The 26,382-nt window shown below is 35.4% G+C and overlaps 1 protein-coding gene across 3 annotated transcripts in view; it reads left to right on the top strand.

The window, feature by feature from the left end:
• The window catches only part of LOC122840848 (netrin-G1-like), a 67,865-nt gene that overhangs the window by 19,796 nt on the left and 21,687 nt on the right, over positions 1 to 26,382 (top strand). For all 3 annotated transcript variants that reach the window (XM_044133593.1, XM_044133595.1, XM_044133592.1), the window contains exon 3: positions 8,582 to 9,225. In XM_044133593.1, coding sequence (XP_043989528.1) covers positions 8,582 to 9,225 — 644 coding nt within the window. The remainder of the gene's footprint in view (positions 1 to 8,581; positions 9,226 to 26,382) is intronic.

Genomic DNA, 26,382 nt, shown 5'->3' with positions numbered 1-26,382 from the left:
ATTCATACATAAACTCTGGTTCTTTGAATAAAATTGATTAGAGTCTATATGTGTATAACTGCTAGGCATAGTTAGACTTATACATATTCAGAGCCAAACACTCAAAAGCCCACTTCACCACTTTTATTCTGTTGTGTTCTCCAAAATGCATATTTTTTGCTCAGGTTGAGGCTAATGACATTTAGACTCATGACCCAGCACAACTGCATACTCAGCAGAATTAAATGCTCATAAGTAGCTGAAATGTCCTTCTTTTAAACACAGTTATCTACATGGCAAGTTGTCTATGCAGGATATCTTAACAGTCGCATAAAAATTTAATAATTCATTATATAATTATCCGTCCAGTGAATTATATGGAGCAAACCTCACAAAATGGCAAGAAATTGACCGAAGACAATTGAAGTTTCTCTTACACCAGTAAAAGATGTGTGTTATAAAATCCCTCCTGGAGTAAGTGGCTGCATGTCTGCTGTTAGGAGACCAGAAGTGTTTTGATACATAATGATGGAAATCACTTACATTTTTAATCTGAGATGCAGCTGACAAATTAATTGTCTTGTTCAAAATCTTGGTGACATTTTGGTAGCAGCTAAGTCTTTTACACATTCAGATGTTGCCATTTTTTTGTAATGTTATAATAATGAGATTTGTTATTTGATGCTCACAATAAGGGAAGTCTAAGCTCTTATGCAACAAGGCCCACACAAATTTGTGTTGGTTCACTCTCACAAAAATAAGGAGGGAAAACACAGGTGACATCCCCACAGTGACAACAAATGCACACATACAAAATATCTTTGATTCAGGGCTTCTAGCATCAAGAAAGACATTCCATGCACATAATTAAGTTTATATACTAATGAAAGCTCAGTGCTACCTTCCTTAATAAATCGGTGTTAAATTTACCCCAGTGGAGTTCTGCCACATGGGATAGATAATGAGGCCAGGTGTTAATTAATGTGGAGTGTGTTTCCTCTCGTTTGCTGACGCCCCGTGAATCCAAATCAAGGCTACAGCCCTGCATCTTGGTGCGGCTGAACTGCCAAGTGATGCACTTCAAAAGGCCAGACTGGCTGTGCTGCAACCCTCAAAGGGACTGCTTTGGCGAGGGCTGTGTTCCAAAGGGCGGCGTGTTTGGCATGTAGTAAATTGAAATGTGAATGCTTGAAGTAATTTGTGTTATCTTTTTGATCAAACTTCAGCTTCAATCGTTGGTTACAGAAATCACCTCTACACCCTGTGATATGCAGGTAAAACGCTTGCCTTCTGAATTTGCTTTCATTTTATTTTTATTCAGTATCACCCATTACACTCATAGCAACAACTTTCTAGCATGGCAACAAATAAATATAATTCCCCCTACCCCACTTTTTTAAAGTCTGTTGACAAATTGAATATATTCTTAGAAATGTATAATCTTTTACTTCTGACGATATTTTTTTTACCCCACTACCTTCATGTCCGTTTAAGGAAAACAGTTGTATTGAAACATGTCACATGAATAGGATAATATAAATAATGGGAATTGAATTCAATTATTAGATGACAAAACTCACTGTATCACTTTCCACATTCATAACCCCTAACTCCAGCACTACTCAGTAGGTTCAGGTTACTGCCTATTTGGAAACCCTTACTGACCATGTAGCAGATGTTCAAAACAATCCTCATTACATATTAAATAAAATCATCTAGCCTTGCAGAAGCATGCAAACACCCTGAGCTTGGTTGCACTTGATTTTTCTACAGGTATTGCTGTAAGGGGGCTAAATACATATTCATGCAAACCTTTTCAGATTCTTGTCTGTATACACACACCTTTGTGTTGTTCTATTGCACTGAATAAATTTAAGTACACATTGAAATAGTGTGATTTAAGTGAATTTGTCCTCATCATAATGTAATGCAGTTTAGTTTATTTTTGTATGCCAGTAGGTAAAAGTTTTTTTTTTGTTTAGTTTTTATTTTTATTTTTTTTATCAAATCAAGCCCTGTCAATTGCATCAATACTGAGCAAGTGTGTCACCAGTGAGAATAAAAACAACTCACAACAGGCAGAAGCCTCAATGTGAGGGCACAACTGATTTTGGATTTGAGAAGACATGTACAAAATAATAAACATGGAACCTATGATGTTTGTGTATTTTGGTAAATATGTCAAAGCAGATTTGATGGACAGTAGGTTTATTTCTGGTTACATAGAGGAAAGAAACACACCTAAGGAAGTAAGCTTTGAGCCAGTGCTAAAAACAGATTACTCAAGTTTGTGTTTTTAATTTGAACCCTTCTATTTAAGATTTGGCTGCATGTTTAGTGTCAGTGTTCCAACGTGTGTCTTATTTATCTTCAACTCTTATTGACTCATCTTCACCAGCTGAAAATCCTCTTTCCTACTTGATTTTTTCCCCCTTTAAATAATACAAGTATAACCAGTTCCCATCCCCCCACACAGTCATGCAAGTATAAAAAATGGATGGACTGATGGGTACACTCATATCTACGGGCAATTTAAAATGACCAATTAACCTATACCGCATGCTTTTGAGTGACGTGTGAAAGCCAGAGTACCTGGGGAAACCCACACCCACAAACTCTACAAAGAAAGGCCCTGCTTGAGATAGCAAATCCTTGATCTTTTTCCTGTGAAGCAACAGTACTAACAAATTCACCACCAGGCAGCCCTAGTGTCAGATCAGTCTCACTGGAGGCACTGAGAAAGACCTTTTAGAAATATCTGGAATGCAGTAGGCTATATTTTGTCCTATTCAGGCACTTCCTATATTAAGAATAGGTATTAAAGTAGCACTGAAAAGCAAATGCATATATATCTGTATTTAAACCTCAAAAGTTCAACTGCAATACAACGGCAGAGAGTAAATAATATTATTCTGCCTTCTGCAAAAGTATTTTGTACAAATTCTGTGAATGTCTGTGTTATTTAAACTTACATATAACATTTATTTTTAGCCTTTAACAAATCTTTCCTATGATAGAAACATTTATTACACCAAATTGGTTCTATTTAAATAGAGTTATGTATAACTTATTAATACATATTAGTTATATGAGTCATATGTGTTATGCAAAGCATGTAGGAATGTTGAAGCATGTTGATTTAAGTCAGTGGCAATAACTGTGTCTACCTAAATAACAAGATTTTCCTATATTTCTATGACCCAGTGTGTCCACAGGAAAACACTCAAACATAGAGTATTACTTAGTTGGACCAATTACCTCATTTCAACAATATTTTTTTATTAGTCTTGTTTATCTAGAGCAAATCCCTACACACTGAATCCGACAGCTGCTTGAATAGTCACTTGAGAAATTTCCTCCCTCTCCAGCCAGCCCACCCCATGAATGAGGACGAGCATCCAGACGTGTGATTGAGATAGAGTGTAGGCCAGTGACAAGTCGGCAGGTGTCATGTGTCAGGTTAGAAGGTGTAAGGCCGGTCAAGATGATAGGCTGATTAATCTAGCAACACCTCTGGTCTGGAGGGAATGACTACTCTCAGCCACAGAGGAATCACAGAAGTCATAGAATAAGATACCTATGGGCTGCAGAGAGAAAGAATATATATATAAAATCAAATTGGGTTGATTTGGATTGGATTCTTTTGTTTCCCCTTAATAAATAAAGTTATTGTTTGATAACCTCATTGGATATTCTGATAAATTTGACTATCTAAAATATTTAACCATTATAAAAAAAAACATAAACAGAAGAATTCTGTAAGGGGGTAAAATATTATTTGCTCTCTCACTGAATACAATGAATGTAGAGTAAAAATCTGAACATGTTGTATACATGATGAATATTGCACTGATTTCTGTACTATACTAGTATGGTATGCTGATTCAATCATAATAAAAGTAACACTTTTACATTCAGGACAACCATGAAAGGAGCTTAACATCCACAAAGCCTTCATGGCAAAATGAATGGGTGAGTGTCCAGATTGCTTTACATTTTTGTAAATGACATTAAGAATCACAGCTCCTGTATCTGCCTCTGCCCCTTTGTTCAAACCCTGATATTGGATTGACCTTATGGGCTGCAGATCAGGACATCATTAGCTGCAAGCAACTGCAGATTCACTGCTCACGTCTTCTGCACCAAGCAGACACCCTGGATGGATCATGTTGCTTAGATAAAACCAGCTGGGCTCTATGACACTGCAGTCATGGGAGGAATGTAGATGTCACTAATACCAATAAGACACAGGCCATTAAGAGGTTCACAAAATGTGGCATGATCTGTATGTCAATTGGTGTGAATTGCAAGGAGATATATTGCCGGATATAAAATGGATTGTTTTTCTATTAGCTTTATTGGCTTATAGAGTGTGGGTAGAATAAAGATAGATCAAAATTGAAAGAATCACACTGACTAGAAACCAAGGAGGAATTAGGTTTTGTTAAAAATGAGAAGAATTAAAAAATGTAAAACCAATTGTGAAAATGAAAAAAAAAGGTATTTAAAAAAATGTATGTTTCATATAGACCTAAAAATTTCCTGGTAAAGTTTGATTATTTTATCATTAGAAAATGTAATCTTACCATGTAAAAATGCAGATGCAGTTACTTTATTACTTTATCAATGTTACAGTATTGTAATTTTATTAACTGGTTATTACAGTGGGCAACTATTGAATATCTATTTTGGTCACCATTTATCAGCACGTAAGTTCCTTTATTAAATTAATTATTTTCTGTTGTTTGCTGATACAAATGGAGAAATAAATTTTATTAAAACACAACATTTAACATTATAATATTACATCATACTTAAAGGCTGTTATATTTAAAAGATATTTCTAATCTGATCTAATCTGGTGGCCTGTGCCACAAAATCCTGATAAAACACATTGAATATCTTTGCAGGATACAGTTTTTTTACATCTATATTTCAGCATGCTCATTTCATAATAGCTACATAACGTCATAAATATGTTGCTTTGTTTTAAGAAATGCTTAGCTAAGCCTTTAGCAACATTCCAATATATGTCAGATCTTTATTTTTAAGGTCGAGTCTATTGGTCGATATTTTATTTTAGTCCAAAATTCTTGCCTCTTTCACATCCTCCACTGACTTTTCCCCTCTCCCACAGCCACGATCACAAGTAAAGGATCAAGTTGAGAGGGTTTATTGTTTTTCAATAGCTGCCCCCTGGCAGAGCACTGAAGGCCTTGGTCTTAAATGACCATGGAAGGTATTGATCTTTATAGGGCGCTGTTTTTGTTGTTAAATAACCACCACAGGATATTTGCTAAAAGGTGCTGACATTTCTCTCAATCTCCCATTTCACATAAACTAGACTGTATAAAGGCATAACAGTATGCTGCAGTTCAGGAGTAGCAAATAAGCACCATACATGATTCCCCAAAGGTTTGAAGTCGATGTACACAACAAGAAAATGTTGCTAGAGTTTGTGACTTCTTTCTGCTGCTTTATTCACTAAACATGGTGACATGTTTGGTGAAACTTTGCTGCTTAGTGCTTCTATTTACTGCTCTTCTCATTGTTTTGTTAGAAAATTGCTTACCCATTATCCTCTGATGCCGTTGTCACACACTTCTTCATAGTCATCTGTGAATAAGAGTCCTTGCTCGGCTGATGTGAAGGCAGCCACCCCACTGTTCACAAAATGAAACCAAAGAACCAATAAAAGAAATAACTGAAAAATCATGCTCTCGAATAACAACAGGTAAATCAGTGCTTCTTACAAACTCCATCTTTTCCTCTTTCTCTGTACCATCAACTTCTCTGGCAGACCTAAAGCAGTGACTATAATGACCCTCAGCAACACATTGTCAGTAAACTGAGAACTTGAGTACAATTTATTGTCCCTGCGGCAAAACCAGGCAGCCACCATTCTCCCTATTACCCCTTAACTCTCTATTTCAAAATCTCCATTTTTTTTATATATATGTTTTTGGTTTCAGGCTGCACTGTGGCCTTTTAAGCTTTGGGTTAGTGTTGAATGTGTGTGGGAGTGCATGGGCGTGAAAGGAGAATACTTTTAGCAACTGAGATGCTCCTTATAAAGGTTTACATTCACACTACCTCCCACTCTTTCTTATTCTCACATTCTCTCTTAGCAGCATAACCCTCATTACCCTTCTAATTGGATCATGTTACGCTCCTTTGAGTCAGCTGAACCAATATCTTGCAGTCCTGTCCTTCTTGATAGCACAGCTATATCTCTTCAGGCTGAAGAGTAAGTCAGTGATAGCATGAATTGCTGTTTCATTTCCATAGCACAGGAAATGAAACAGACTCTGGAGATGTGTATCTAAACAGTCTTTATACCATTTTCTCAGAGGAAGATAAACCTTAAAATACTTTTCTTTATTTCTGAAATAGAGATATTGCAACTCACTTGAAGACAAAACCAACCACTAGTCTTTTCAGATAAAAATGTAATAGTGGGCCTGACCTAAAGCCATCGTGGGCCACGAGACGGAGGCAATAACTCACCTACAATAAATAAATAGATAGATAGATAGATAGATAGATAGATAGATAGATAGATAGATAGATAGATAGATAGATAGATAGATAGATAGATAGATAGATAGATAGATAGATAGATAGATAGATAGATAGATAGATAGATAGATAGATAGATAGATAGATAGATAGATAGATAGATAGATAGATAGATAGATAGATAGATAGATAGATAGATAGATAGATAGATAGATAGATAGATAGATAGATAGATAGATAGATAGATAGATAGATAGATAGATAGATAGATAGATAGACTGCTTTGTTCCTAGATTTTTGCCTTAAATCACTAGTTTCAAGGCTCTTATTCAGAATTATGTTCATTAAAATATATATTTCTGTTCACGGTTTGAATTCTGACTAAGGGCATGTGTTTGTATCATTTATTAAATCTTCAAACTTTCTTAAGGCACTTTTAAACAGTACAGGCTACTAGGTATAATTAGAATATATACTTAGTAATATTTTAGAGTGGATATTTAGTCACTTTGTTTTTTAAAGGTTAAAATATTTTTGTTGGAATTTGATGTAATCTTTTTTTTGGGGGGGCACAAATGAATCGGATAATTTCTTAACATTCTGAAAGTTTGGGGGGCCTTTCTCCTCTTTAAATCATTTTCAGAGTAGAGTACCAGATTATTGCTCATTATTGAGCCTTATTACAGCTGATATGAATCTTCCTGGTACTTAACCTCATTGTTCATGGACCAAAAGGTGAGAGGAATGTCTTTAGAAAGCAGCCTTGTGCTCTCTGCCCCAATTCAGTTCTCGCTCTCTCATTGTTCCTTTGCTATCCTGTCCACACCCACACACACACACAAATACATGCTGCTTGTGTACACATATATAGGCAAACACATTCAGAGCTCTCTATCCCTGTCACAAACAAACACAAACACATCAAGAGCGCAGCTCTTTCTATTCGCAAACTCGATCGTACAAACACCCAAACTCGCTGGATGTCTATGGCAGAGACCAAGCACGGGCCCATGAAAAATGCATGTCCCTTTGCGTGTTTCATAAGAAATGCTCATCGGGATTCCGTTCCTATCCCAGCTGAAATACCACACAAGAATATCAATTACACAGGCAATTTGTGGCGCAGGTCGGAGCTGGAATTGTGCTCATCAGGAATACGGTATCCACAGAATCATCTCAATGAGAGGGTCACCATCTCCTGCAGCCTTAGAAATGACATTGCTAGATTACGACAGGCACATGGGCTTTAATGGAATAGAAATTGTGTGGAGCAGAGTCGTAAACCATCAAGGCATAGGAACAGTGAAAAATATTTAGTTTGAGTTTAGATTAAAAAAAACCATGTGATTACTTTTGTGTAATTCTATTTTTTAGTATTCTTCCCTGTAGCTACAAAAATGTATCTTCTTCTGTGTTTTCTTTTTTAAAAAATACCACACTGACATGTTAAAACTTTAGTTTTTGAAGTTGAGCCTCAGGTTTTGGTTGTTTTCACTCCTGCTCTGATCAATTCTGATCCATCTTTTATTAGTTTTCTGAGTTTGAACATATGTTCTTTTCAGACAGTTCATAGTTCCTCACCACTTTCTTCATCAAAGACGTTTAAACATACCCATTCAAACTTCTAAAACATGGTAACAACTCTTTTTTTTCAAAATTCTAAATAAAACAAACTATATATATCCCATTATACACCCCAGGATCGAATTTACCCCCATGACAATAAAGTAATGGATTCCATTTTCATCAAAATCATTTTTTTTCTTTATTTGATTTCAAAAATATTTTTTAATTCAATGTTAATTTCTATAAACTTAACTCAAAACATTACCAACATCGCCTTTATTAAAATAAAAAGCATTTGTAAAACTTGCACTTAGGTCAAACTTTCAGCACTAACATAAAGGAGAGGAAATAATTTTAACACTTTATGTAATTATTGTGTTAAAAAGTGGTAAAGTTTCCTGTGGGACAGAGATAACAGAGATTAGATTATCTTGATCTATGTTTCTTGTATCTGTCCTTATCAAATAAACATTATAAACAATTCACTTACTTTTGTTTCTATTGTGTTTTCGTTCAGGAGAATCCTTACATGTGCAACAACGAATGTGATGCTGCTACTGAGGAACTGGCTCATCCTCCTGAGTTGATGTTTGACTTCGAAGGTCGAAATCCAACAACATTCTGGCAATCGACATCATGGAAGAAATACCCAAAGCCTCTGCAAGTCAACATTACGCTGTCCTGGAACAAGACAATTGAGCTAACTGATGACATCGTCATCACCTTTGAGTCAGGCCGGCCGGAGCAGATGGTCCTGGAGAAGTCGCTCGACTACGGTCGCACCTGGACCCCTTACCAGTTCTACGCCACTGATTGCCTGGATGCTTTCACCATGGAACCCAAGACAGTGAATGACCTGTCTCAGCACACCCTGCTGGACATAATTTGTACTGAGGAATATTCTCGAGGCTATGTGTGGAAGAACGACAAGACCGTACGTTTTGAGATAAAGGACCGCTTCGCTCTATTTGCTGGACCTCGGCTACACAACATGGCTTCACTATACGGTCAGCTGGATACCACTAAGAACCTGAAAGATTTCTTCACAATCACAGATCTGAGGATTAGACTACTAAAGCCAGCTACTGGAGCCACCATGGTGGACGAGAACAATTTATCCAGATACTTCTACGCAATATCTGACATCAAGGTACAGGGCAGGTAAGATCCACTAAAAAGTCTTTGAGACTTGCACTCAGTTGCTATTTTGTTTATTTCAAATAAATAGCATTATTTTAAAAAATCTGTGATCACACTGGGATGAATGCTTTTGGAAAAGATTCATAATTCAATACTTTTTAGGGGCAAATTACAACTTCAGAAACACTTGCCTCAGAAGTAACCTGGACTCCTGGTGTAGTACTCCTGACTGATAAAATGCTAATGCTCTTTGTGCTTGTAGTGAATTAAATTTTAAATGACTCACTGGCACCCCATTCTTGCTTGCAACATTAAGTTTTATATTAACAAATATCACACTTGACACCCAGTAAGTGAACTAAACTGAGATGAAATCCAATGCATATTTTAGTTTCCGGATCTTGCAGTGTCGCTGAACGTCATATATTCATTAGTGAATCATCAGTATGACTCTGTTATTTTCAGGAAGTAGAAACAATGTCGCGTGATGCATGGAAATGCCTCACACGTTGGCCATCAAGCTTCCACAGCTGCTCTCCTATGGGATCTGTGCTGCTTGCTGCCTTCAGTTTATACAGAAAGTAACTGGGTTGGTAATGACCCATCAGATGGGCCTCTAGGTAAATTAAGGTTTTTACTCCCTAATTAGAATTCAGTGTACTTCAATGGTAGTGTAAAATCATTATCAGGTTGGCTAATTGGTTAGAGATTAATTTTGTAATTAAGAATATTTGCAGCTGATTAAATACTAATTATCCGGGACACATCAGTGAAATGTGACAATGTTAAAGCTGCCAGACTACAGCTCCAAATTTACCCTTGCCCTGTTCAGTAAAGAGGGGATTTATGATTTAATCAATGATACTGCTGCTCTTAAATAATACATTTTCATCTGACTAGATCACTGGGTGAAAATAAGCTGCCATGCTGTGCAAAAAACAATCTGACAAGGTCTCATGGCATTTGATGTGTTTGATCTAATATCTGGAGAAGTTTTGCATAACAGTACAGTGTAATTTTTTCTCCATGAGCAATTAATGTTCTTGCAGTCACACACCATTTTTCCAGTATTGATACTTACACTGTAAACATGAATTGATGAGCTCTAAATTGAAAGGATGGCTAGCTGACGCGGAATAGCATCTCCCACCGTTATCTTATTTTGCCATTCATTAGGGTAGCAAAAGGGTGAGTGTAGGGAAAATAAGTTGTTTTTGCACAATTTTCCATCCTGCCCCAGGGCATCCAATTCAATTTTCGAGCAAAAGTTTGCAATGAGAAAGAAAGGGAAATAAACATATGATTTCTGTCCAGAAGTGGTTCAGTTACTCACTTGAAAGAGCAGGATGGAGGCAGGTGGGCAGAGACTGATTAGAGTTTCCACCAGCCTCAGTAGCCTTCTGGCTACCACCGAATGTGAGAGGCTTATCACAAGATGGCCATCCTGTCTGAAAACTCCCAGAATATACCACAAAGGTTGATAAACTTTCCCTTGCAGACACAGCTGAATATTTACAAGTTCAGTTTTGCTGCAGATGGTTTTTAGCAATTGGGTGTTAGGGCTCTGACTGTTTGGAAAGGGGTAAGTCATTAAGTTGTAAAAATCAATGTAACTGCAAAAATAAAAATTTAGAAGTTGGCCATGAACTTTTTTTCAGTGGAGATTTAGAGATTTTTAGTTGCAAAAATAAATAACTGGTTTGTATGGATGTTGTTTTGAACCAGATTTTTTATATTTTTTTAAATAAACTTTGTAGCAAAAGTGAGAAGCACCAGATTAAACAGCCTTGTAAGACTCATACTATTAGACTTTCAGATTTGGTAGCTTTCCAATCACAAAACGTCAATAGATCTTTTGGGGATTTTGTTTTCTTGACAAGGTAGTGCATAATAGTGTGTTGCTGCTGTTTTTTCTATTTTTACAAATGTATTAAGATTCACCCCTTCTAAATGAAAATAATTTAAAGATGACAGCATGAGGCTGCAGTGATTCTTTTCTTCACCAGAGAAAGGGAAGCTGCTCAAAATTGTTTATATAACAGAAAAAGCTAAATACAGACCAAGAAAAGTGCAACATGCAGATGTATTCGCTGAGTCAGTACTTAGCAGAGCCCTGTTTCACAGCCTGTTGAGTTGCCAGTTTTTTTTTTGGGATATGCCCATATCAGTCTTACACATCTACAGACTAAATAGATTTTGCACACATGCAAAATCAGTTCAAGCTCTGTTCATAAATAGGCCTGGATTTACTTTGTTTAGGTCATTTTGACTCATTATAGTTTGATCAAAGGTTATTCATGATGATGAAATAATGTTCTGTTTAAAGCTCCCTGTGCCATTTTATAGCCTAACTATACTTTAAACTTTTCTACAACTTTATCCCTGAGCTGTCTGCTTTCTTCCTTGGTCCTCATTATGTTTTTTCACGGTTCTTTAACAATCCCCTGAGGCATTCAGAGAACAGTTGGATTTAAACTGAGATATGCTGAGATTAAATTACACCCAGTTGGATGCTATTTGTTTTAGAGACTTCCTGAAGACATTTGGTTGCAATGGATTTTATTCAAGGGTATCAAAGTAAACTCACTTTTCAGATTTTTATTTCTAGTAGTAAAATTATATTAAAAAACCACCGTTTTGTTTTTTTGTTTTTTGCTTTGTTTCTGCTTTTTTACAATTAGCTTAATTTCATTCAGGTCGCTTTACTCTTTGTTCTAAAAAGGTCTCTAAGATTTGTTAGTGTTAGTTCTTAGCTTCTGGTTAGATTGATTATGTGTGTTTGATTCAGTTTCTCCTGTTCCTACTATTCAGCCCTCCCTCACTCCCTGCTTAGATTCTCCCTCAGACGCTCTTTATTATGTTGATTGTATTTACCTGGTTTGTAGGTCACAATCGCTTCTTCTCAGTATTTAAGTGCTAGTCTTGAGTTTTCTTTCTGTAATGAAAGCTTCCACACTAAAAAGTCACGATGTAGTGCTTGGATATCATGTGTTAACTGTTTTAAAAAGAAAAACAGAGTTTTGAGTTTCACATGAGCTATCAGTCAGGGGCTGAACGAGTTGCAAATCAGCTGATTCCAGTCACTGGCTGTTTTCTGATTACGTCTTTTACCCCAACATTAAAAAGTTTGTATTGTAGCAGCACCATAACAAATCTAGCTGTTGAGTATTGCTATAATATCAACTCATAATTAAGCCAAATTTTCTTCATAACACTGTCTGCACCAAATGACATATTAAACACACTGAGTGCATGAGCATGACTGCAATTTCATACAATATAGCAACTTGTCTGAACAAGATAAGCAGTTTTTTGATGGTGATAAAACCTTATCTTAATAATGTGACAATTTTTGGTTCATATCAATCATTAAGGCCAAGTTTTTCGGGTGATTATGTGATGTGAGACGACACAAGAAAAGGATAATATAGTCTGAGCGGCTTGTAGAAAAGCTGTTTTTCCCCCAGTCTAAAGAACAAATGTGTATTTTTAACTCATTCTTCTAAATATCCACTGTTCTTAAAGCTTGGAAGACCTGAAAGCTAACAGACCTTATTAAATTCATAAGGCCTATACCGCGATCAAACACATTTTGATTGAAATGTGAAAATGAGTGTAGATTTCAGCTTAACATGACAAAACGTTAAGCGAATGTGCACAAAGTGGCAGCTTCAGAGATGTGTCACCTCTGCTACAATAAATCTAAAAATATTGAAGAAATACAGAACAGTATTATTAAGCGCTTTAGACTGTGGTTACATACCCCAGAGCTCTTCACAGATTAAAAGAAGACAATACAGATGAAAAGGGCAATTTCATTTGGTTAGTTGCTTTGTGCAATTTTTGAATAGAGGCTTTTTTAAAAAGAAGAACAATATACATAGGTCATTTGAAGTATGTCATTGTTAAGCAGAAACACAAAATCTAGTTTAATCTTGAAACCATCTAGTTTTACATTTGTGTCTTTCAGATAGTGGAAAATCACAGTGAGAACCTCTGCACTGCATGGTTCTGAACGTGTTAACTAAAGCTCCATGTTGATAGAAAAACGTGTGACTGCAAGGATAAAGCTGTGAGGATGCAATGTTACTTTGTAACCCTTGTCAATACAGTGTTTAATTATCCATCCAACACAGAGTCATTTGCTTATCCTTAAAACCGAAGGCCTGCATGATGCCCTTTTCTGCATAGTTGCCTGGCAGCCAGGAGGTTTAATCCCTTCTGTATGGAATTTGCACATGTGTCTGTGGGTTTTCTCTCATCGTCTAAAAACATGCATGTTGGGAGACCGTTTTGTAACCTAACCTTGTTTTAAACTTCAATAACTATATCCATAACATGTTGGCTGTGTCTCCCTGATGCTGTTCATTCACTAAAGTTCTCTAACAAAAGAAACTAAACCAAAATGCAGAGAACAGAACAAACTAATATGGAGAAACACTAAAAAGACTAAATCACATAACTACAAACACAAGAGAGAACAAAATCACAGCTGGTGGATCATACCAGTCAGAGCAGGGATCACAATGTTAGAAGTGATTTACAAAAAATCAATTTGATACAGCATGATATGAGCAATGTCTGCAGTTCATTAAGGAAGCTAGAAAACAAAAGACAGAAAGACTTTCAAAAAGATAACAGGCTGAAAGACTCACTGCAAAGTTGTTCTTGCAACATTACAAACTTTCAACTTCTGTCTGCTATAAAACAATTTATTTCGATATGTTTTTCCTTTTTGTAAAAGCTTATTATTTTAGGGGTCATATTACCAAGAAAATTCACACATAAACCGCTGTTTTAATAATGTTAACCTTTCTTAATCATTAATATAATAATAAATACTTGTCAAATGTGAACTACATAACCATTTTGTCTTTCATTTAAAATGTGTTTTTAATACAAATAATTATTGATAAGTGTGGTGAAAGAAAGCTCGACCTTTGTTTTTCAATGGGTTTTTCATTGTATAGTTGGAGACTTGCTAATATTGGCTGGAATCCATATTGGCTGCACAAAGATAAGAAATCTGCCACAAAGCTGAAGCAGTTCAGAATCTTAAATTAATCTCCAATTATATAGTAAAGCGAGATGAGAAAATATCTCCTGCTGTTTCGAAAGTGATACTCTGGTCTATAATGTCCCATGCTCTCACAAATCACTCTGTACAATGTGGCTGCAAATCCTTCATACATTTTGAAATGTATATTTTTTGACAAAAAGAGAGCAAAGGAATACAGTTAGGATAATCCGTTTCTTATTATTTTTGGTGTCGTGTAGGATGTCAGTGTGTGTTGGGGCTGCCTGCGCTATTGATTTCTGGTGTTATTTCACATCAACAGAAAACCAAAAACCTTGAACCATGCAGTCTGTCACTGCATTCACATCCCCCCTTCATTGTTCCTCAATTATTGATCAGATGTCGGCTTGTTAATTAAGACATGACCGCTGCCGGGTAGTTGTGCGGTCAGTACTGCACATCTGCAGGGCTGCAGCAGGGCCTGGGAATAAGAGGCAGTTAATCTATAAGTGCTAATGTGCTATTTATCTCGCCCAACCTCAATGTCATTTTTCTCCTTTTTTTTCCTTCACAAATCTGTGTGTCCTTTTTTTGTATCCTCTTACTTTGTCTTTTAGGTGGTATTTATGTGTTGTGTAACAATACCTCAAAGGAGCAAATGTAAAGAGCATTTAGGAATACTCTTAATATAATTATTATAACACAAAAATTAGAGTAAAATTCTAAATGCCATTCAAGTATAGAAAAAAATGCAATAAGGTATAAAAAAGCATTAAATGCACATTTTTAAATGCAAGTTCATTATGCAAAATTTGACTTGTACTGATAATTGGCACTTAATACTAATTAATTATATGTGTTAAATATGATTAAATGCATATAAAATTATATATTTTGTGTCAAAACCAATGTCCTTATTAAGAACTAATTGAAATGTTTAACAGAAAGGCTAATTCATCTGAAGGGGAAGTTATGCAATTAATTATGAGGTGCCAAGCTCCTTAAACATGAAAATGAATTGACAACATTAAAATTTTGGAAGGACAAAATATTTTCCAATTTTGTTTTATGGTTTACATAACATTAAAATTTGGTTAATTTAAGGAAACTAAAAAATGTGTTTGCTTTTTGAGGGAAACGGTAAAAAAAAAAAAAAATCTGGTCTATGAAGTTCAGAAATAGTTTAAAATCTGATCCATTTTCATTCTAAGTACTTAATACCAAAGAAAAAAGTTTAATTAAAATAAACCGTAAGTGGAAATACATATGGTGCTCTCCTTGTGATAACCATGAATAATATATATAAAGTTATTTAGAAACTGTTTCTACTGCTGGATGATATTATCTAATTTAACCAACATTATAACACCTCAATCTTACCAAATTCAGAAGTAGCAATCATCCAATGGAGCTGTAAAGTTAAAAAGTTTTATTATATGGCCATTTATTTATTAAAACTAAATATACATTTTGAATTTTAGCAATTGTTACCCTGTAACTAATGCCTAGTGTGACTAATAAATTGCAATAGTATAGGTCATTATGTTACTTTATTATTTTTTTGTAACCAGTCTTACACATTTTACCATCTTTCTACAAAGCTACAATAGAAAGTACTAGAAAAAATAAATATGTAAATGCAGTTTTTTTTTATACTATAAAAATGACTGAGTATCCAATGTCAACATAACTCCAGGCTTGAATATATTTAAGGCTGTTTTATTCCCTGCTGACTTGTTCCAATCAGATGTTTAAGAGGAGTTACACCCAAAGACCAAAAACATTATTCCATCTGGAATTTCCCTCTTTGGAATACATGGCAAACTTTAAAAGATTTTTTTTAATTGTTTAAGATAGAGTTTGAAACATTTTACTTGTGTTTTTGTGCTTCCAATGTTCGCCTCAGGCCACAAAATTTGCATTTCCCACTGTGATGGCTTTCTTAATATCCTAATAGCACTACATTACATATTTCAGCTCAATGTTTCACTTTAAAGAAAACCTAAATTTCCACATAGCTTTGCCAGAGAATTTACATTATGTCCTTAACGCCTCACATAGTCATACACGGTATCTAGATGCTGAGGATATTTACATATTCACAGGATCCACTCTGGGATTTCAGAAAACTCAGCGACAATCAGCACATCTCCTGTATAATATCCTCCAGCATTTCTTTCCCTTTTTTTAACTACTGACATTTATATAACCTTCAGTCTGGATGCATTTCCCTCCATCCTGTCTTTAGAGGTCTTCCTTATTCATCTTTTCAAGCTTGTTAGTTTATAATGCAAGACAGAATGCAGCAAGAGGAGAGCAATCAATATTCCTCCTGAGTTTGTAAAGGATGTTGTTTAGAACTGTGATGGAAATTTTGTTCATTTTTAGCTGAGTTTCATTCCTACACCAAAGCCTTTGACACTTTGAGAAGAATTGGGGTTTAATGTAGCTTTGCAAAGTAATGCAAAAAAATGGGATTATAGGGTTTTTGAAACAATGATGTGTCATTATAACATCCGGCCACTCAGTGTGTCTGAGTTGTTCACATGGCCTTCCTATGAACATCTTCTAGTGGTCTGGAAGGACAGAGTGGGACACTCATTCTGAGCCAAACAAAAAATTATTTTTTTGATGACAAAAATTATTTAAAAAAAGAGTAATATTTACTAAAAAAATACAAAGTAATTAGTTTTTATCCTTAAAAATTAAAATGTAGATGAGAAAGTATTTTTAACATTTATTTTTAGTATCTTACTGGTGGTATTTTTAAATAATTGATCATTTGATTTCTAATAAATATTCAGTGTGGATTCAGACTTTGATTACAAAATGGACACTTTGCTTTATTAAATAAATACTTATAAAAATAACTTTTTTATTATAAGTTTATATATTAAATAAGGTGGGGTTTTTTTGTTTTTTTGTTTTTACCAGAAAATTGGTGGGCAATCTAAGAAAAAACATTTATATGCTTGGTAAAACTTGGATTTGACTTGGAAAATATACCAATATTTTTCTGTAAAAGTAATTTCTTATATCTTACGCAATATTTTTTTCAGAACTTCATACATGTTATGGCAGCTTATTTAGCAAAATATGAGCTTTGTCTTAGATTTAGTGTTTGGATTCTCACTCCTCCATTTGGCTCAGACACTGTAGGAAAAACAGAAATCTCAGGTTTCTTAGCCATGGCCAGGAATGTATGGGATGGCTCCCATGGCATATAAGCTTGAACAGAAATACCAAGTGATAACAAAATAGACACAAATATTTGAGACAAAAATGTATGAGTTGACAGAAATGGGACAAATATATGTATGGCTGCTAAAATAGCTGATCAGGAACATTTGTTGTCATATTGTCGTCTATAACACCATTATATGTATTATAAAAATCAAAATATTAATTAGCTGGTCTACTGGCTCAGCTACGTGGCTCCAGTTAGATACTCAAAAAATATGCAGCTCGGCTCGTCACCTCCTTATAAATCTTGTCAGCTTCATGAAAGAAATAAGAATTGCTCCTTTCCTTGCCACATTATGAATACTCATAAATTTTTGTTGCAGGAATATTTATATTTAATTAGCCAAATTAGTTTTTTTAAGCATTGGGAAAAGCTTTAGTCTGCTCTCAGCCAGCTAACTGCTTTGCAGCTGATAGCAATAGAATAATTTGACACTTTCTCTGAAATCTCATTAGAAGGACTTCAAACAATAGAAATTGTATGCCAAAAATTTCAAGGTTTCAAAACTGTAACTTTTTTAGTCCTTGGTATAGCTTGAAACATCTATAAGGACTGAAAGACAAGCAGGACTACAGTATTTTGTTGAAAATAGTTGTACATAGAAATCAAATATTTTTCACTAAAAGGTTTTGGGAAAGGATCAACTGGTGTCTGTGGTTCCTTTAGGGCCAGTTTTTTAAACCTAATTCTCACTGCTATATTCTTTGTAGAAGAAGAGGCTTTCTTTCATAGTAAAACATATACAAACTGTGCAGAGGTGTTTTCTGCCAGTCATCTCCCAGTCTCCAGTGTTTAATTAGTGCTCATTAAGGGACGGGCTTTCTTTGTAAATAATATATGGGTGCCAGAGAAAGTACATCAACATAAGCTGTCTCTGAAGAGGAAGCGGCCATGAATTGTAAAATCATCAAGTTGTTCGTTGGCTGCAGTTGTTTTGTGATCAAGGTTTTCTCGGAGTGAAGCAGACAAGCTTGTTGGGACTTGTTAACGGTTAGTGCTGTACATCCCTCCATGAGTTTATGAGGGTGTTTACTCTCTAAGTGACAAAGTGACAAACTTATTACCATCATATTCCAAAATTGAAATGCTTTCCATGCGGCTCGTATTTTCTATCTTGCTGCTGAATTTGTTGTAGGCAGGGTTGCATTCAGAAAACCTCAGAATTTCATCTTAACATACTATTTCTTTTTCTTGCTGATTTCTCCAGGGCTCCCTTCCCTTCTCAGCTGCCTACATCACCTCACAAATAACACAACCCTCCACTGCGATCGCTGGGGAACGATTAGGGTCTTAGACATTGGAATACTGTATGACTACATCAAGGCTCCACTCAATAATAGCTCCTGTCATTGAAACAAATCATGGGCTTTCGAGGGCAGGGCCTGGAGCTATGCAAATTTAGGTTTCATTTTGCTGCGGGAGAAAATTGGAGCAGAGGGAATTAACTTGTGATCCATTCTTAATATTTCTGCAATAATTTGACGAGCTCTGGCGGGGCTACTTTGTATGTCGATGGGGGACTCAAACAATTTGTTTGATACTGCGTTACACCACCAAGGATGATAAAATTGGCCACAACACGGAGCGACAAAAACAAACCTAATCGGACTCTTCAATTTCACGGTAACAGACCTTGCTGTAATGAGGTGACTCTCCCTTCTCGTCTCAACACCATCTGCAATGTTAAAGTAGGCAATGCAAAGAGGAGCTGTCAAGCCTTTTGTGGAAGTTGGGTTTGTTTCTCTTCTTAATATATACCTTTGATGATAAAAAGTATCAAACAGGCACCATAGCCAACAAAAACAAACTGTAGTTTACATAGACTAATACAAAGGAGTGCATAACTGTGAACTGGAAGAAAACAAACAGAAAGTTTTTATATTTATGTGAGATGCTTGTTTATTCAGCCTTCTGCTGCACCACCATATTTTACCTTGGACATAATGTTTTTGTTTTGTTTTTTTAAGCGTAATATGACATGTTTGTTGTTTCCTATAGGACACCTGATGGAAGAACTTCTTTCCTTCCGGTTTCTTCTTGCCAATCTTCCGGAGGCTAGATTTGTGGCACGTTCAGTTAACAGTTCTTCCACCTGAGCGGTTGATCTCTACTGCTCCTCTAGAGTTGCCATGGGCTATTCGGTCATCTCTTGGAAGGTTTGGCTGATGTAATGCTCTTCATATAATTGGCTGATGGATTGAACACTTCTTAAATAAATCTTCATGGTTCGTGGAATATTGTTTAGTAACCTGACTACTCATACAACCTCTCCAGAGAAATGTCCAATGAGGTTAAATACCTTTTCTTAAAAAAAATTATCCACTAGATCTTTTTCTTACTGAGTCATGTTATACCTAAATTGTTTTATTTCAATCAACACAAAGCAGTGCATTACTGTAACATATGAGTAAATCTACACATGCATTATTTTTAAAGAAATAAAAAATTTAAAAATGGGGCATGCATTTACCTTTATCTCTCTTTACTCTAATACCCTAAATATATTTCAAATGTCTCAAAAAGATTGTGTGGATTTGATATCTGTATAAATATCACATCCCTATGAAGACATTAGAGGTTTATTAATCAAACAGCTTGAAATACAGCAGACAGATCAGGGCTTGAACTGTAATTAGGGTAATTAAGGTAAATAATGTCTATTGATTAAACTTTAAAAATGTAATATTTGTAACCATACAGCAAATTCAGATATCACTTTTTAACCAGCAAACTTTGGAGTGGTTTGCAGCAAGAATTAGGAATCTTCTCTGTTGGTGTTAGGATGCTGATCGTCCTCTTTGGGTCCAGAATAAAGCAAATGGGACTGGAACAGAAAGGTGGATGTTTGGGAGACACCCTTTTATTCAAAGATATGCAAATTCTCAGCTTATTTCTCAAAGAAAATTAAGTGAACCTACCATCAAATTTAGAAATGCAAATCAAGCTCTACTGCACAATCTATATTAAAAAATGGGATAAAATTGCAACATTGCCCACAGTTTGTTCTTGTCTAACTGATTCCAATTATTAAATAAATCTAAACCAAGTTCTTTAGTCTCTGTTGTTCTGATGGGAAAAACTGCTGATCATTAACATTCCATCACATGTGAGTTGTGGTTTCCATGGTGGGGCTTTTTGCTAGTGATGGGAGTAGTATCAAACACAGTACTAAGGTGAACACAGGATTTGTTCCATTCAAAGAACCATTTAAATTATCTGTATTCGAAACTGTTTGTTTTTGTAAGAGGAAGCCATTTTATCCCTAATATAGTTTTATAGAAGCTTAGAAAACCATGTTTTTGTACAGTAATCTATGTTATTAATGAAAAAATGGTTTGTATATATATTTCATTGGATTATAACTCTCAGTTCATTTTGCTGGAATCATGAAGCCATGCAAATCATGGGAAAGATGAACATGTCATATATCCCTTTTTAGAGCGCTTTTATCCTGAATTTCTTCAGATCAGCACAGTGTGTGATGACTTTAGACATTTTTGTGCCTACTTCATGTTGTCTGACAGATACTATTCAGTTGATTCCTTGATTGGTTAGTCAGTATCACCAGTGTGGTTAAATATGGTGGCTTGCATTAGTTCATGATTCAACAAGTAAGGGTTTGCTATTGTCTTTGTTGTTGTTTTGTTTTGGTAGGTTTTTGTCTTTTTTTTTTTTTTTTTTTTGATGAGCTCCATCACATAAGTTAAAATATAAAAAAAACACATTGTAAGGATGTTAGTATGTTTTCAGAGCACTTATTTACATCATTAAAATATTTAAACAAGAATACATATATAGCAAAGATAAACTCTTGATAAACAGAGAAATGTTCTCTGAGATTTTGACTCATAAAATTATACTGATGTTGCTAATGGAAAAAAAAAATGCAGAAGCAAGCCAGCTTAAACTTTCAGTAGATGTTCAAGAGGGAACCTTTTAGTTCTGAAATTGATTTTCTTGCCTCCATAGCCTTCATGTGCTACAGTGCTTTTGCTTTCGTTTTGAGACAAAAGCATCACTCCGTTACCCAGTAGGAGTTGGCAAGTTTCTCTAGATTGTCCAAGGAAACACACTGACACTCTAAAACTTGCAGCAAGGTTAAAGTTGTGCTCACCAGCCTTGATCTCTTCATATCTTTCAAAGCAATCACTGCTTAGCATATCTGAGCCTCTGCAAAGTGTCTGGTTGAGAAAAGTTTCAGGAAAACTCAGTATGTATTTATTCAGCATGGATGCACATTACAAGCTCTGACCATGGGTGAGTTGTTTGAGGTAGTAGGTGAGATACGGACCTGAGGGAAGCTGTTTTGCTCGTTCTTATCAGTCAGAGAAGCGGCCATGGGTTGAATCTAAAAAAAAAATAAAAATACTGTCAATGTAAAAATGGCCATATTAGTTTTTTATAAAAGCAATTGTCTCCATAAATATTGAAACCTTGAGACAAAAAGTTTAAGACAACACATTTCAGTTAATATAACGTAATTCTTTTATACAACTGTTACTCTTTCCTATTTGATTTTATCCATGAAGATTTTGTAAAAAAAAAAAAAAAAATCATGAATCATTATATGTCATTCATCTCTGAGGAAGGTTACGTAAGTAAATCTTTCCATTGTTGTAAAAAGAAGAATGAATTTCCATAAAAAGATTCTGAAGGAGACAGAGAAACCAAGTTAAATTCAATATGTCTGTATGTAAATAAAATGCAACATTTTCTATGTGAACTTAACTGAAATGTGAAGATAGAAAGTTTAAACGGTCAAATAAAAAATGTGAATTGTTGCACTGTGACATCTTAGTGCTGTTTGGGTATTCCTTTATTCACAAATATTAACAAAATTATTACAAAGATCTTTCTGACTTAACTGTGCAATGGGATTTCTTATATAAATATCACCCTCTTACTATTGCAGCAAACATTCTTTTGGGGGGGATTTGATCAGATAGATTAAAGGTTTTGAAAATCCAAACTGTGTTTAAAGACACAGTGGGCTCTCAGTGTTTGATGGAATTAGGAACCACAGCTCTTCTTCTCCAGTTTTGGAGGTACAGCCAATCAGGCCCCAGGATGTTCAACTGGATTTTCACATTTTAATTATCTAGTGTTAAAAAAAAATACATTGGTCTTAAATGATCTACTTATGATGTTTTTTTGACTCTTGCGTTGTGGCCTTAGGCTAAATTTATAAAAATTATTGTGTCAAGAAAGAGTTTATTCAGTAATTACTAAATGTTTCATTTGTAATAAATTAACATATATATTTTTTTAAAACATGTACATCTGTGTTTTCCTGGGAGCTCAGTGTACATGTAACCTGGAGGTTAGCACAAAGAAGGTTTTCTTGAACTGCCAGTTCTCTGGTCTATTTTTTGTAGTGTCTTAAATTAGGGAGCTTATGATCTATCACAAGGACGAAATATTGTGTTTGACACTGGGAGCCATTTAACACGCTGCTAAGTAGCTAACAGCCAGCTGGTAGGCAACAGAAGACAAAGGACACCTCTGCTGTCTTCTTCAAAATATCTTCACAAACTCAACACAAATGTCACCTCAGTTGTCTAAATGAATTTGTCCAGTTTTGCATCTGTAGAACAAAAACTTGCAGGATACCTGTTAGGATAAGAAAAACAATAAACAATATGATTACTACGTTAAGCATCTCCTGTTTACTTCAAGGAGTTTTTTTTTAAATTGAAATAGAAAGGAACTATTTTTCGTTTTGGTCCTTGTTCTACCTACTCTGCCACGCAGTTTGCTGACGTTCACTCCAAACCAACCAGCTGGCAGTCGCTCCTGGTGGATGTTAAATGAAAGAAAGGCTGTCATATTCCATGCATTGTGCCAGTCCATTTAAGTATGCCTATTGGTTCCCCTGAAAAACGATGAAAACCTGGATTTTCATCAGTCAACGAAATCCCCCCGGATCCCCGGACAGAGCATGAAAAGTGGAATGTTTCAGCTTTGGGCTGTTGTGTTCGGATGATGTGCAGTGGTAATACACACTACAAAACACTTTTGTATTTAGGCCAAAACTGTAAATTTTGACAGCAGCATCTTTCTCCATATGTTCACAACATCCCAGAGTGGCTTGTACTAAACTGGAAACAAGACATCTCGTGACTTTCTTTTTTTTTTTTTTTCTGACTTTCTTTTTTTAATTTATTTATATAACCGTTATTTAACCAGGAGATTAATTAAGAACAAATTATTATTTACAATAACAAAAGTATCCCCCTGGTTGCTCCTATACCTTTGTAGAGTGCAAAACTATTTTGTTCTAATAATAGAATCCCCCAATAACGCTGTGAATTGCTATCACTCCACAAGAGTTATCGCTTAGCTCAACCTGGCAGTTTAATTTGCACACAGGACTTTTTATCCATGAGGGGCATCGGCAGATACATTGGTTGCACTAGATTTTATATTTTTATGAAAATATTTAAAAACTACATATTACCCTCCCACTTCATAATTATGTACTACTTTGTGTTGTTTTGTCATTTAAAATCCCAAATAAAACTAACTGAACATAGCATCACAAGTGAACCCCCCCCCAAAAAAGAATACACTTTTTTTTTTTTTTTGTAATGCACTTTATGCCACAATATCACAACAACAGATTATTATGAACTAAATTTAATTTGTGCCAGTCAGTTGAAACCACTAAGTGAGTTTTGGCTCATTTAGTTTTGGATAAATTGTGTTTTTTAGAAAGGTTAAGTGATCACAAACATTTTTTTTGTACCACATAAAATCCTTGCTAAACCTACACCATAGCCTCCCTCTTTTGAACATGTGTTCAGACTTTATTAAAATATGCACTTTTACAGGGATTTACACCATCACTGGAGTCTGAATGGTGAACAGCATTAATAGCAAAGGAAGAGGGAGGGGATGTCTCCCTTCTTGTGACCAATATCAGCAGCCACACAAAAAACTTCTCCGATTTCAATATGACAATGCCGGCGGCAAAAGCATTGCATTCCAGAGCTCCCCTGAGTCCACATCCTCTCCTCTATCAGCCGGCTTGCCGCGCCGGTTGGGCCTGATGATCCAGATTTTGCTGGTTTTTAATTAAGTGGAAGGTCAAATCTCATCGCTCTTGACTTCGGGGAGTCGCTGCTGTCTGCATGGCAGAGGAGCTACACCCAGTCATTAATTTTGTGGAGCGAGGACTTTAATTGATTAAAAAGTTAAGGACAATGGGGAATTTGGGGTAACAAGAGTATTTTGTTAGGGTAAGAATCCATGCTGCTTTTGAATCTTATCCATTATTGCTCTTGATGTATGTTATTCATGACTTTATTGTTGTCTTTTAAAACATATTTTTATTATTTTTTTATTACCAAGCATGATAAAATTCATTTGATCACTCCTCTCATGCTCAAACTGAAATGTCTATTTCATCTCTATATTTAATCTAATCCTTCTAAAACTAATTTCAAGAACACCAGTGAACAAAAAGTCATGAAGAACAGAAGGGAGACCAAACAGGGCCTGCTTCCTGGTCAGGGTTTAGGTTGTAGAGAAATAAAAAAACAGCGTTAGTGGAATATACTTTCATCAATTTGGCTGGTCAAAATTCAGTTCAGAATCTTTGGCAAAACTTGAAAATGGCAGTTCTACTAAACTGACCATCGGTGAAGGGTTTTCTATCCTTTCTGACTAAGCTAAGATGTTTTGTATAGAAGTTTTGGCAAACCTTTCTATCTCAAAAGGTAATTCTGGGAAGAGCAATCTTGGGGCACTATGTCCAAACCTCTACACTGTAGGCCTTAATAAAAACTGGGTTTTTTTTTCATAAAATTTGGATCAAATGGTTTCTGTTTCTTTTGTCAACACCAGTGATAACTTTCCTTGAAAGCCCTTGCTGTTTGTAGCAAAGGTTAATGAATGGGCGTGACCAAGTTTATTTTTGAGGCAGAATTCACTGGATGCATATTACTCTACTATAATATTAAAATGAAAACAGAAAATCATTTACCGTATATTAAAAGAAAACATACTCTGTGTTACACACAAAATTTTCCATTTCAGATTATTTAAATTTGTCATTAAAAATCTCATCCTAAAAAATTGGATTAGATTATAACATCTACTTTCTATTTCTGTACCAATGAGAAGTTGCTGAATTGTAGCCTCCAAAGTGGGATAAGCCTCTGAGGTTGACTTGAGTCATTTTCTTTTTTTAGTTGATAGAAATAGTAAAGATAATCCAGAGATGAAACAGGGATCTTTTGGACAGTGGATATGACCCTGTGGAGTGTTTTCTTTGCTGCTTTGCAGCTGGCATTGCACACACAGACGCATTTGTAAATGAGAAGATTCTAGAGAACAAAGGAAGTATTGTTCAGCGGATCATACAAGAGAAAAGCCTATTGAACGGATGAAAAGATATCAACTCCCTGAAGAACCTCTGATGCTGCACTGGAGCAATAGTTTATGGAAATGAAAATAGAAATTGGAAAGTACGCTTTTTTTGTTGTTAGAAAAAAGTGTTTTGCTTGGGCCTTTAGTGAATTAATGTGTTGTACCATAGTGCCAATAACCAAACAGGCTTACTAAACCAAACCTTAAAGATTTAAAAATATATAACACTCTTTTTCTTAAGGGTCACATATTTACATTCCATACAATAATCAAATTACAAACAATAATTTCAGCAGCTTTGAAACTTGTTTAAGGCCTTAATCTATCCTAATATCACTTGCCATGTACAGGTTGGACATAGAGCATTAGGTAGCTTTCCAAAGTTATTAATTTTTTTTTTTTCCCTCCAGGGGGTCTTTTTGTGGGCTCTAGTCTCCCTTATATGACAGTAGGCTAACAGGAAAGGGAGAAGCAGTGGGGGGAAGACATGCAGCAAATGTCGTCGGGTCCGGGAATCTAACCCGCGACGGCCGCGTCGAGGACTCAA

This window comes from Gambusia affinis, linkage group LG12, assembly GCF_019740435.1.
Source record: "Gambusia affinis linkage group LG12, SWU_Gaff_1.0, whole genome shotgun sequence".
NCBI classification, from domain to species: Eukaryota; Metazoa; Chordata; class Actinopteri; order Cyprinodontiformes; family Poeciliidae; genus Gambusia; species Gambusia affinis.
Note: the sequence above shows the minus strand (reverse complement) of the source record. Positions and strands in the feature narration are given on the sequence as shown.